The 13,926-nt window shown below is 46.2% G+C and overlaps 1 protein-coding gene across 1 annotated transcript in view; it reads left to right on the top strand.

Annotated features, from left to right (window-relative positions):
* Window positions 1–382: 382 nt before the first annotated feature.
* Window positions 383–13,926, top strand: part of AFG1L (AFG1 like ATPase) — a 196,686-nt gene continuing 183,142 nt past the window's right edge. The window contains exon 1 of the mRNA XM_007535470.3: window positions 383–671. Within this exon, the coding sequence (XP_007535532.1) occupies window positions 536–671 (136 nt within the window). The 5' untranslated portion in view covers window positions 383–535. The remainder of the gene's footprint in view (window positions 672–13,926) is intronic.

Below are 13,926 nucleotides of genomic sequence, written 5' to 3'. Positions count from 1 at the left end.
AGGTGGAGAGCGGGGGCTTGAACCCAGGTCCTTGCGACTGTAACTTGTGCGCTCAACCAGGTTCCACACCGGCCTGCACCCTCATGTTCCACATCTTTGAACACCTTTTGCACCTCATCGGTTGCCCACAGTGGGCCTGTAATTCTAGCAATTCCCCCAGCCCAGAGCCCCGCCCCCGGCCCCGCCCCTCCCGCTCTCCCTCTCGCCCCGGCCCCGCCCCTTCCCTCTCGCCCCGTCCCCGGCCCCTCCCCTCCCGCTCTCCCTCTCGCCCCGCCCCTTCCCTCTCGCCCCGCCCCCGGCCCCGCCCCTCCCGCTCTCCCTCTCGCCCCGCCCCGGCCGCCGCCGCGTTGCATGCTGGACGTCGCAGTCCTGTGCTGCAGTCCGGAAGGCCTGCCAGGTGCGGGCGTGCAGCCCGCCTCCTGGATACTAGAGTTTGTGTTCCGTGCTAGAGCTGCTCATTCACGTTGCCTTTGTCGGTGCCGCTGTCCTCTTGTGCGTTTCAATAAAGTTTTCCTCCCCTTGTACGGAGCTCAAGATGGCGCCCCCCTGGTCGCCCTTGGTTACCCTGCGCGTAGTGCAGAGCCGGCTGAGAGGGAGATGCTTTGGGTGCGGGGCCTGGGCCTCTGCTCTCGCCCCTCTCGCCTCCACCCCTGGAAACCCCCTTTGGAAAGGTCAGTGACTTGGCAGGAAGCCCTCCCACCTCCCCGCTGTAGGAGGGCGACCTCCCCGCTCTCTTGCTCGTCCCGTGACTGCTGCCCACGAGGGAGCCCCGAGCACCAAGGCCGCCGGCCCGGGAGGACTTATTCGGGGGAGGGGGGAGAGGGCGGCCCAGAGCTTTGTGTGAGCTGAGACCTGGGGAGCCCAGATGTGGAAGCTGGCTCCTGGCTGGAAGGGAAGCGAGTTTGGGCTTGGGAGCCGGGGACGCTTCCCGCCTGGTGGGCTTTTCAGGCTTTGGAGACAGGGGCCAGGTACTGACTGGGTCTAGAAGCCACGTCTGGGGCCCCCAGTCGACTCTTCTTCTGGCCCTTGGGCACTTAAATCCACATTCTCAGATTGAAGGATCTTTTCTTTCTTTTTAAAAAAAAATTTTAAATTTATTTTAAAAAGGAGACATTAACAAAACCATAGGATAAGAGGGGTACAACTCCACACAGTTCCCACCACCAGAACTCGGTATCCCGTCCCCTCCCCTGATAGCTTTCCTGTTCTGTATCCCTCTGGGAGTATGGACCCAAGGTCGCTGTGGGATGCAGAAGATGGAAGGTCTGGCTTCTTTTTCTTTTTATTTATTCATTTTCCCTTTGTTTTTGCCCTTGTTTTATTGTTGTAGCTATTACTTTTTTTTTTTTCTTTTGGCGTCTTCATTGTTGGATAGGACAGAGAGAAATGGAGAGAGGAGGGGGAGACAGAGAGGGGGGGAGAAAGACAGACACCTGCAGACCTGCTTCACTTGTGAAGCGACTCCCCTGCAGGTGGGGAGCCGGGGGCTCGAACCGGGATCCTTATGCCGGTCCCTGCGCTTTGCGCCACCTGCGTTTAATCGCTATGCTACTGCCCGACTCCCAAGGTCTGGCTTCTGTAATTGCTTCCCTGCTGAACATGGGCGTTGACAGGTGGATCCATACTCCCAGCCTGTCTCTCTCTTTCCCTAGTGGGGTGGGGCTCTGGGGAAGCCGGGGCTCCAGGACACATTGGTGGGGTCATCCGTCCAGGGAAGTCTGGTTGGCATTCTGCTGGCATCTGGAACCTGGTGGCTGAAAAGAGAGTTAACATAGAAAGCTTCAGTGGAATGTTCTTTGCTAAAAGGCTTACTTTATTCTTTGATTTGTTATTACTTGTGCATGGGTGTTACCAAGTCCAAGTTTTGGGCTCCTTTTTCTATAAGCATCCTTTCACATGCATTTTAATAAATTGACTGAGTTGGATTATTTAGTTAAAACTGCAGCAGTTTATGGCTATTACTAGTGATAAAGCTGAAAATAGTATTAGACTGATAGTTAGATGATTAAATCACCTTAGCTTTGGGCCAGATAGCTCTTGGGGTAGGGCGAGTGACTTGCCAAGAGTCGCCCGGGTTCAGCCACATGGGAGCATCTTGGCAAGGGGAGAGGAGAATGCCTGCTGCTGTGGTGACTCCCCTACTTCTGTTCCTCTCCTTTCCCCACATGAGGCCCTGGTTCCGGGAATAAAAACAAATCACTGTAGGTTTTTCTGCAGTTTGTCACAATTCACTTAACATATAATAGCATATTTTGATAGAAGAGTTGGATCATAATACAAAGATCTTTTTTGAATTTTTGAAATAGGTAATGACACCCAATTTGAAAAGTACAAAAAGGAATAAATTTATGTAGTAAAAAAAAAAAAAAGTTAAAATAGGGATTGAGCCCAAGTGCACTCTGTAGAGTGGAATTTATGTATTACCTTGCTTAGGGTCCCAGAGTTCAGCCCCCAGTCCCCACCTGCAGGGGTTAAGCCTCCTGAGGCGTGAAGCAGTGTTCTATGTGTCTTTCCCAGTCTTCCTCTCTGTCAGCCCCTTCCTTCTTAATTTCTGTCTCTATCAAAAATAAGTAAATAGTAAAATTTAACAAAAGTTAAAATATAAAACTCTCTTTTACCCAATCTTCTTAGCTCTTCAGCTTTCCTCATCAGAGACAATCTTTAATAGTAGTTTCTGGTGGATTCATCCAGAAACGTGTGAATGTACAAATGTATGTGCATATAAATATCTGCATTTTTTTTCTTTATTGGGGGATTCATGTTTTACAGTCAACAGTAAATACAGTAGTTTGCACATGCATGACACTTCCCAGTCTTCTGCATAACAATACAAGCCCCACTAGGTCCTCTGTCATCCTGTTCCAGGACCTGAACCCCCCTTCCACCCACCCCAGAGTCTTTGACTTTGCTGCAATGCACCAACTCCAGCCCAGGTTCTACGCAGTGTTTTCTCTTCTGATCTTGTTTTTCTTTTTCTCCACCGCCCTCCCCCCCAGGTCCTCTGTCATCTTTCTTGGATCTGTATTCTCCCCACCCACCCCAGAGTCTTTTACTTTGGTGCAATACGCCAATTCCAGTTCAGGTTCTACTTGTGTTTTCTCTTCTGATCTTGTTTTTCAACTTCTGTCATATTCATCCTTCTGTTTCTGACTTACCTCATTTAACATGATTCCTTCAAGTTCCACCCAAGATGGGCTGAAAACAGTGAAGTCACCATTTCTTGTAGCTGAGTAGTATTCCATTGTGTATATAGACCACAACTTGTTCAGCCACGATCATAACCACCCATGCATATTGTTGGACACCTGGGTTGCTTCCAGGTTTTGGCTATTACAAATTGTGTTAAATATCTACATTAAAAAGAAATCTTTGTATGTACTTCTTATTGGATAGAGACAGAAATTGAGAGGGGAGGGGAAGGTAGAGAGGTGAAGAGACAGAGACACTTGCAGCACTGCTTCACTACTCGTGAAGCTTTCCCCCTTCAGGTGGGGGCCAGGTACTTGAACCTGGGTCCTTGCACACTGTAATGTGTGTGCTTAGCCAGGTGTGACACTGCCTGCCCCCAATATTGGCATTTTAAAAATAAAAGTGGTACCATACACATTGCTGTGTTCTTTTTTTTAAATTAATTTAATTAAGAAAGGAGACATTAACAAAATCATAGGATGGGGGGATACAACTCCACACAATTCCCACCACCTAATCTCTGTATCCCGTCCCCTCCCCACTAGCTTTCCCATTCTCTATCCTTCTGGGAGCATGGACCCAGGGTCGTTGTGGGTTGCAGAAGGTGGGAGGTCTGGCTTCTGTAATTGCTTCCCCGCTGAACATGGGCGTTGACTGGTTGATCCATACTCCCAGTCTGCCTCTCTCTTTCCCTAGTAGGGTGAGTCTCTGGGGAAGCGGAGCTCCAGGACACATTGGTGGGGTCTTCAGTCCAGGGAAGCCTAGTGGGCATCCTGATGGCATCTGGAACCTGGGGGCTGAAAAGAGAGTTAACTAACGAAGCCAAACAAATTGTTGAAGAGTGGACCCAAAGGTTAGCATAGTGGAGATAAAGTGTTGGGGGGTACTCACTGCAAACTCTAGTGTATTACTGCTTTCAGGTATATATTTGCCCTGGTTTATGGATACCTGTGAACATATGCTCTATTTCCTGGAACCTGGTCTATATCTAGGTTTTGGGACTTAGTTAGGAAGTGAACCGCTTGGGATGGAATTAGAGAATACTATGAAAGGAAAGGTCTCACCCGAGTGATGAAGCTGAAGGGTTGTCATTCCACACGTGAAGTCTCTGGACACAGTCTGAATTGAAGCATGCTGGGGTGGCACTTGTGTTGATTAGGTTGCAATCAGCGGATGCAATATTATTTGATAAGAATTGGGAGAAGCATACGAGAAGGTGGGCCCTACCCTAGGGTCCCAGGACTGGGGGAAGTTTAAGCTCTATAGTGGAAATGTGAGGTTCCTGCTGTCTTAGGGTTCAAGAAGACAATGGATAGTTACAGTTATCATCACATTATTTGATAATTGGGTTAACTTTGAAAAGTCCCTTTGTTAGACATACAATTTTTTCCCCCTTCTCATATTAATTAAATAGTGATTTATATGACAACAATTTAATAGGTGTGTACATAAACACCATTCCCATCACCAAAAGATTGTGTCCCATCCCACCCACCCACCCCCACCAAACCCCCCCACCGGCCCAGGAAGCCGCATGTCCACCCTCCTGCTCACCACAGGGTTTTTACTTTGGTGCCCTACTTTCAGTTTAGTCAGATCCTGCCTTTAGTTTCCCTTTCTGATCTTCTTTCTCAGCTTCTGTTGATGAGTGGGGTCATCCCATACTCATCTTTATCTTTCTGACTTAGCTCACTTAACATAATTCCTTCTAGCTCTGACCAAGATGCTTCTGCACAGCTAAAGAAACTATCACACAAACAAAGAGACCCCTCACAGAATGGGAGAAGATCTTTACATGCCATACATCAGACAAGAGACTAATCACCAAAATATACAAAGGGCTCAGCAAACTTAGCACCAAAAAAGCAAATGACCCCATCCATAAATGGGCAGAGGATATGAACAGAACATTCACTCCAGAGGAGATCCAAAAGGCTAACAAAAATATGAAAAACTGCTCCAGGTTGCTGATTGTCCGAGAGATGCAAATAAAGACAACATTGAGATACCACCTCACCCCTGTGAGAATGGCATACATCAAAAAGGACAGCAGCAACAAATGCTGGAGAGGCTGTGGGGGACAGAGGAACCCTTCTGCATTGCTGGTGGGAATGTAAATTGGTCCAGCCTCTGTGGAGAGCAGTCTGCAAAACTCTCACAAGGCTAGACATGGACCTTCCATATAATCCAGTAATTCCTCTCCTGGGGTTATACACCAAGGATTCCATAACACCCAACCAAAAAGATGTGTGTATACCTATGTTCATAGCAGCACAATTCATAATAGTTAAAACCTGGAAGCAACCCAGGTGCCCAACAACAGATGAGTGGCTGAGAAAGCTGTGGTATATACACACAATGGAATACTACGCAGCTACTAAGAACAATGAACTCAACTTCTCTGACCCATCTTGGTCAGAGCTAGAAGGAATTTTTTTTTTTTTTTTAGTATGGTTTGGAAAGCACCCCATATTGATAGAATAAAACTATGTTTCAAGTGGTTAAGATTCTACTTCATAAATGTACCATAACTTATGAAAATTAGGATTTAAAGCACACCATGATGGTAACATGTAAGATCACTAAGGAGTATTTTGTGTCATGAAAGATGCTGTCCTTTCTGTATACATTACCTCATTTCATTCCCATCATCTCTAATTAGGGAATGGTCCATTCACAACTGCAGAAGACATATATAGCTAGTTAAGAGGCTGAACTTGTAGGTCAAGGGAAGGTTACACTTGGATTTAAGATTGACCTTGAAGATTGTGCTACTGATCTGTAATCAGAATACCTCCTGTACTAACATTTTAGCCACCTCTAGGTTTGGAGAGAGGATGCAAATGCAGGTAGTGTTAGCTAAAGGTGTTCTCTCCCTCTCTTTAAATAGTAGGAAGCTTTTAAATGGAAATGTTATTTATCAGTTAGAATTTTATTTATTTATTTAAAATTTTTTAAGTATTTGCTGGATAGAGATAGTCAGAAATTGAGAGGGAAGGGGGTGATAGAGAGGGAGAGAGACAGAGAGTCACCTGCAATACTGCTTCACCACTTGTGAAGCTTTCCCCCTGCAGGTGGTGGTCAGGGGCTCAAACCTGGGTCCTTGTGCACTGTAACATGTGCGCTCAACCAGGTGTGCCACCACCTGGCCCCCTAGAATTTGATTTATTTAGTATTTATTTATTTTATTTTTATTTATTTATTTAAAAAAGGAGACATTAACAAAACCATAGGATAAGAGGGGTACAACTCCACACAACTCCCACCACCAGAACTCCGTATCCCATCCCCTCCCCTGATAGCTTTCCTATTCTTTATCCCTCTGGGAGTATGGACCCAAGGTCATTGTGGGATGCAGAAGGTGGAAGGTCTGGCTTCTGTAATTGCTTCCCCGCTGAACATGGGCATTGACTGGTCGATCCATACTCCCAGCCTGCCTCTCTCTTTTCCAATATATTTATTTATTTATTTTTATTTTTTAAAAAATATTTATTTTCTCTTTTGTTGCCCTTGTTGTTTAACATTGTTGGGGTTATTGATGTCGTCGTTGTTGGATAGGATAGAGAGAAATAGAGAGAGGACGGGAAGACAGAGGGGGAGAGAGAGACACCTGTAGACCTGCTTCACCGCTTGTGAAGCGACTCCCTTGCTGGTGAGGAGCCGGGGGCTCGAACTGGGTTCCTTATGCCAGTCCCTGCGCTTTGCGCCACATGCGCTTAACCCACTGAGCCACCGCCCGACTCCCATATTTTTATTTTTTAATAACTGATTATTATTATTTTTTTATATTTATTTAATTTATTTATTCCCTTTTGTTGCCCTTGTTGTTTTATTGTTGTAGTTATTATTGTTGTTGTCGTTGTTGGATAGGACAGAGAGAAATGGAGAGAGGAGGGGAAGACAGAGAGGAGGAGACAAAGATAGACACCTGCAGACCTGCTTCACCGCCTGTGAAGCGACGCCCGTGCAGGTGGGGAGCCGGGGTTTGAACCGGGATCCTTCTGCCGGTCCTTGTGCTTTGTGCCACCTGCGCTTAACCCGCTGCGCTACAGCCCCACTCCCCAATAACTTATTTTATTTGTTAGGACAGAGAGAAATTTAGAAGGGAGAGAGAAATAGGAAGGGAGAGAGGCAGATACTTGCAGATTTGCTTCCCCACTTGTGAAGCTTTCCTCCTGCAAGTGGGGACCAGGGGCTTGTATCCGGGTCCTAGCGCACTGTAATGTGTGCGCTTAGCTAGGTGTGCCACCACCTGGTCCTATTTATTTTTGTTTATTTATTTATTTATTTTTTGCCTCCAGGCTTATCACTGGGGCTCAATGTCTGCACTATGAATCCACTGCTCCTGGAGGCCTCCCCCCATTTTGTTGTTATTGCATAGGACAGAGAGAAATGGAGAGAGTAGGGGAAGACAGAGAGGAGGAGAAAAAGACACCTGCAGACCTGCTTCACTGCTTGTGAAGCTCCTCTGCAGGTGAGGAGTCGGGGGCCAAACGAATCCCTACGCTGGTCCTTGTGCTCCCCTCCATGTGCGATTAACCCACTGCGCTACCACCCAGTACCCCCCACCCCCCTTCTGTCCTGTTAGTGTTTATATCGCATCTCCTTTATTCATCTTTTCAAGTCTTCTGTAGTGTAATGTGAGAGTAGCATTGACTTAATTTCAAAAAGAAGGAAATAGCTTTCAGCTTGGAGGAGGCCAAGGTGTGACTTTGTTTAGTTGTCCTGAAGCCAGGTTCAGACACCAGTTGCCTTCACTGTGCTGCCCAACTTTAACCCCAAAGACATAAGTCATATACTTGAGGTGCACTAGTGCGGAAGTCGGTGGGTGCCATGTCTGCCCTGGCCCCCAAGACTGGCCAACTATTCTGTCTCCCCTTGACATTGCCAAGGGCACTGGTGATTGGAGGGTCACTGGATTACAGTGAAGCTGACCATTCGGAACGAACAGACCCAGACAGGGGTAGTGCTTTCTGCCTCTGCCCTTCTTGTTAAAGGTCTTGAGAAACCACCAAAAGACAGAAAGAAGCAGAAAAAATATGAAGCACAGTGGAAACATCACCTTTGATGACAGTGTCAGCATTGTCCAACAAGTGAGGCGATGATCTTTAGCTAGAGAACTCGAACCATCTAGGAGGTCCTGGGGGCTGTTCAGTCTGTGGGCCACAGTGTTGATGGCTGCCACCCTCATGACATCATAGATGACATCGACAGCGGTGCTAGGGAAGGCTCAGCTAGGAAAGAAATCAGAGAAAGGGCTTTTTCAATAAGGGTTATTCAATGAAGGGTTATGTGACAATGGCGGAAAAAAGAAGAAGAAAATAGATAACGGAAAGGAAACCAGAGGTGCAGAGTATAGCTTATCGGGTTGGGTGTGCATCTTGCTAAGTCTGTGGCTCAGGTTTAAGCCCTGGCATATCCTTTAGGGAGTGTTGGGGTCTCGGGAAACTCCAGTGCTAATAGTGTCTCTTCCCATCTCCCACCTCCCCCTTTTCCGTCTGAGTGAAAAATTTAGTCCAGAAGTGAGACCAAATGGGGAAGGATAACAACAACAAAACAAAGTAAAAAGAAAAAATTGAGGAAGGAACTTGTTAACTTTTTAAATTATGATATGAGTTGATTTTTAAAAATTTTATATTACTGAATTACATGTCGACAGGGGTTTGAATCCACACCATTACACCACCAGAGTTCTGAATCTTCACTCTCCCCACTGCAATCCACCACAGTTTCCCTAAAGTTTTAGACATAAGCCAACCATCTTCTCTACAACTATCTGTCCACATTTATACATAGTTGCCCCTTCTTTTCCTGATTCAATCCTCTCCCTCTAAGCCACTCATAACACCATAGCTACCTCCCTATGCCCCTCTCCTTGTCCTTCTCTCTCTCTGGGTGCTGATGGAGCTGCAGTGCAGAGTCCTCTTATCTTCCTCCTGTCACTTCTCCCCTGCTGGGAGTCTGGGTCAAGGTTGTTTATGGGAAGCAGAAGGTAGGAGGTCTGGCTTCTGTAGCTGCTTCTCTGCTGAGCATGGGCATTGACAGGTCGATCCATATCCCCAGCCTGATTCTATCTTTCCCTAGTGGACCAGAGCTCTGGAGAGGTGAGGGTCCAGGATGCACTGGTGAGGTCGTCTGCCCAGAAAAGTCAGGGTGGAGTCATGATAGCATCTGCAGCCTGGTGTCTGGAAGGTGGCAGGACCTAAGTTCAGACAAGATGGTTAATGAACAGGAACCAAAAAGTAGGATTAGATTAGGGACTTTAGGGTAGAAGAAAGCTAGGAGAACCATTTGTTTTTATGCATCACCTAGACTTTTGTGGGGCTCGGTGCCTGCACTACGAATCCACAGCTCCTGTGGCCATCTCTTTATTCGTTGTTGTTGTTGCTGCTGTTGTTGGATAGGACAGAGGGGGAGAGGAAGATAGACACCTGCAGACCTGCTTCACCACTTGTGAAGCAACCCCCCTGCATGTGGGGAGCTGGGGGCTCGAACCGGACCCTTGTGCCAGTCTGCGCTTGGCACTATGTGCGCTTAATCCTCTGCGCAACCTCCCTGCCCCTCACCTAGACTTTGAATGTCAGCCATTTTTGTTGTTGCTGAGGTTTCACTGCTCCAAACCAGCTCTGTCAGCTAGAGAGATAGAGTTAAAGAGACACACACAGAAAGGGAAAGATAGCAGAACACTGAAGCTTTCCGGCATAGCGGGGGTCAGGCTCAAACCTGAGCCTTGTATGTGACAATGCAGCTGCACTGTCCAGGCGAGCTATTATCTTGCTGGCCCTCAGTGCTGGTTTGGAAGCTGGTTTGAGGAAACATGAAGGAGTCCTAAAATGCTGTTCTACGAAAACACCCACATGGTCATTTAAACCTTGCACTCCTTAGGAAGTGATTTATAAATTCCACTTTGATATTCATGTATTTTTCATTCATAAGATTCTTAGATAATTAAAAATAAATTTCATATCTTTGATGCTTATTTCACTGCCTGTTTTAAGTCTAAGTGTGCCTTCGTTTAGTATGAGATGTATTCAACTTCCAGATAGTGGAGGAGAGACACTTTATTAGAAATCTGAGTGGCCGTGGTTTAGGCAGAAATGCCTCAACATGGGAGTCGGGCAGTGGCGCGCTGCAGCAGGTTAAGTGCACGTGGCACGAAGCACAAGGACCGACTTAAGGATCCCAGTTCGAGCCCCCGGCTCCCCACCTCAGGGGAGTCGCTTCACAGGCGGTGAAGCAGGTCTGCAGGTGTCTGTCTTTCTCTCCCCCTCTCTGTCTTCCCCTCCTCTCTCCATTTCTCTCTGTCCTATCCAACAACAACGACATCATCAACAACAATAATAACCACCACAACAATAAAATGACAAGGGCAACAAAAGGAAAAATAAATAATAATAATTTTTTCTTTTTAAAAAGAAATGCCTCAGTGTTGCTAATACAATGGAAGCCTTGTATTATGAGGGAGGGGGAGGAAAGTGAATGGGGTTGGGTCTCAGCCCTTGACTAGCTCACAGTTTAGAATGGAGATGAGATGATGATAGTTTACATGTGGAGGAGGAGGGGCTAGGAGGTGGTACACCTGGTTAAGCACCCGTATCACCATGTGCAAGGACGTGGGTTTGAGCTTCCACTCCCCACCTGCAGGAGGAACGCTTCAGGACCAGTGAAGCAAGTCTGCAGGTGTCTTTCTTTTCCTCTGTTTATCTCCCTGTCCTCTCTCAATTTCTCTCTGTCCTATGTAATAAAATTTAGAGAGAAGGAAAGGAAGAGATACCAGGGCAGGGGTAGATAGCATAATGGTTATGCCAAGAGACTCTCATGCCTGAGGCTCCAAAGTCCTGAGTTTGATCCCCCATACCATCATAAGCCAGAGCTGAGCACTGCTCTGAAAATTGGAGAGAGAGAGAGAGAGAGAGAGAGAGAGAGAGAGAGAGAGGCACTATAGCACCATTTGACTATCTATGGGACTTCTGGTGTCATTTGCTACCCCTGTGGTGCTGAGGCTCCACCCGTGAGCCAGATCCCCCAGCTGGAGTTGGGGGCAGGTGTTTTTGCTCCAGACCTATCGTCCTATTGTCTTCAACCCTATGTCCTACTAGCTTCATAATGTGACACTGGACATCACTGTTACCACGATGTAGACTCTTACAGTGTTGTGGGAGTAGGGAGGGGAGAGCACCTGCTGGGGGTGGGGAGGTGAAGGATCACAGCGCTTGCTGGTCTGTGGTCCCTCTAGGAGATCTGCTAGAGGTGAAGCTTGGAAGGGGAGCGGGGTTCTGGTTAGATGAGTCCTGATTGGTGTGCGCCAATGTGCTGAAAGTCAGACGGCGGGAGGTTTCTTTTTTCTTTTTCTTTTTGATTTTTTAAAAAAATTTCTTTATTGGGGAATTAATGTTTTATATTTGACAGTAAATACAATAGTTTGTACATGCATAACATTTCCCAGTTTTCCACATAACAATAGAACCCCCACTAGGTCCTCTGTTAGCCTTCTTGGACCTGTATTCTCCCCACCCACCCACCCCAGAGTCTTTTACTTTGGTGCAATACGCCAATTCCAGTTCAGGTTCTACTTGTGTTTTCTCTTCTGATCTTGTTTTTCAACTTCTGCCTGAGAGTGAGATCATCCCATAGTCATCCTTCTGTTTCTGACTTATTTCATTAACATGATTTTTTTTAAGGTCCATCCAAGATCGACTGAAAACAGTGAAGTCACCATTTTTTACAGCTGAGTAGTATTCCATTGTGTATCTAGACCACAACTTGCTCAGCCACTCATCTGTTGTTGGACACCTGGGCTGCTTCCAGGTTTTGGCTATTACAAATTGTGCTGCCAAGAACATATGTGTACACAGATCTTTTTGGATGGGTGTGTTGGGTTCCTTAGGATATATCCCCAGGAGAGGAATTGCAGGATTATAGGGGTAGGTCCATTTCTAGCCTTCTGAGAGTTCTCCAGACTGTTTTCCACAGAGGTTAGACCAATTGATATTCCCACTAGCAGTGCAGGAGGGTTCCTTTGACCCCACAACCTCTTCAGCATTTGCTGCTGTTACCTTTTCTGATGTATGACATTCTCACAGGAGTGAAGTGGTATCTAATTGTTGTCTTTATTTGCATTTCTCTGACAATCAAAGACTTGGAGCATTTTTTTCATGTGTTTTTTTCATGTGATCTCTTCTGTGGTGAATATTCTGTCCATGTCCTCCCCCCATTTTTGGATGGGGTTATTTGTTGTCTTGTTGTTGAGTTTGGCAAGCTCTTTATATATGTTGGTTATTAAACTCTTGTCTGATGTAAAGATCTCCCATTCTGTGAGGGGTCTCTTGGTTTGGGTAGTAGTTTCTTTTGCTGTGCAGAAGCTTTGTAATTTGATGTAGTCCTATAGGTTTATGTTTGCCTTAGTCTTCTTTGTAATTGGGTTCGTTTCATTGAAGATATCTTTAAAATTTATGCGGAAAAGAGCTCTGCCAATATTTTCCTCTAAGTATCTGATAGTTTGTGGTCTAACATCCAAGTCCTTAATCCACTTGGAATTTACTTTTGTGTTTGGTGAAATATAGTGGTTCAGTTTCATTCTTCTGCATGTTTCAACCCATTGTTTCCAACACCATTTGTTGAAGAGACTCTGCTTTCCCCATTTATTAGTCTGGGCACCTTTGTCAAAGATTAGATGTCCATAGGTGTGGGGGCAAAAAATACTTATTTCTATTCCCAGCACCACCACAAGCCATAGCTGAACAGTACTCTTGTCTCTCCGCCTTTCTCTGTCTCTTTAAAAATATAAAATCAAGTGGTCTGAGAGGTGGTGCAGTGGATAAAGCATTGGACTCTCAAACATGAGGTTCTGAGTTCAAAAATCCCTGGCAGCACATGTACCAAAGTGATGTCTGGTTCTTTCTCTCTCTCCTCCTATCTTTCTCACTAATAAATAAAATATTAAAGAAAATAAAAATACAGAATCATGCAAATATGATAAACTACTCAGCGCTGGTTTATGGTGGTTCGGGGATGGAACCTGGGACTTGGAAACCTCAGGCATGAAAATCTCTTTGCATAACCATTATGCTAGCTACCCCCACCCCTGGCTCTTTTATTTATTGGGTGGAGGCAGCAATTGTGAGGGAAGAAGGAGAGAGAGAGAGGAAGAGAAAGAGAGGAAAAGAGAGACACCTGCAGCATTGTTTTACTCCTCATGAAACTGTTACAGGTGGACTCTGGGCTTTGAGCCCTGGTTCTTGAGTTTTGTGACATGTGCACTCAGCTGGATGTGCCCTCTCTCTACCCAGGTTTCTTTTACTTTTTAAAATGTTTATTTATTTATTCCCTTTTGTTGCCCTTGTTGCTTTATTATTGTAGTTATTGATGTCGTTGTTGCTGGATAGGACAGAGAGAAACGGAGAGAGGAGGGGAAGACAGAGAGGGGGAGAGAAAGACAGACACCTGCAGACCTGCTTCACCGCCTGTGAGGCGACTCCCCTGCAGAACCGGGATCCTTAAACGCTGGTCCGGTCCTTGCATTTTGCGCCACCTTTGCTTAACCCACTGCGCTATTGCCCGACTCCCTAATTCTATATTTTTGAGAGAGGGTAAAAGAAGAGAGGGTGAGGGCCTAGCGGTAGTGCAGCAGGTTAAGCGCACATAGTATGAAGCTCAAGGATCTAAGCAAGGATCCTGGTTTGGGTCCCTGGCTCCCCACCTACATGGGGGAGGACGATTCACAAGTGACAAAGTAGG

The sequence above is a fragment of the Erinaceus europaeus genome, chromosome 4, assembly GCF_950295315.1.
Source record: "Erinaceus europaeus chromosome 4, mEriEur2.1, whole genome shotgun sequence".
In the NCBI taxonomy this organism is placed as follows: Eukaryota; Metazoa; Chordata; class Mammalia; order Eulipotyphla; family Erinaceidae; genus Erinaceus; species Erinaceus europaeus.
The sequence above is the reverse complement of the archived record's forward strand: the minus strand, read 5'-3'. Positions and strand labels throughout refer to the sequence as shown.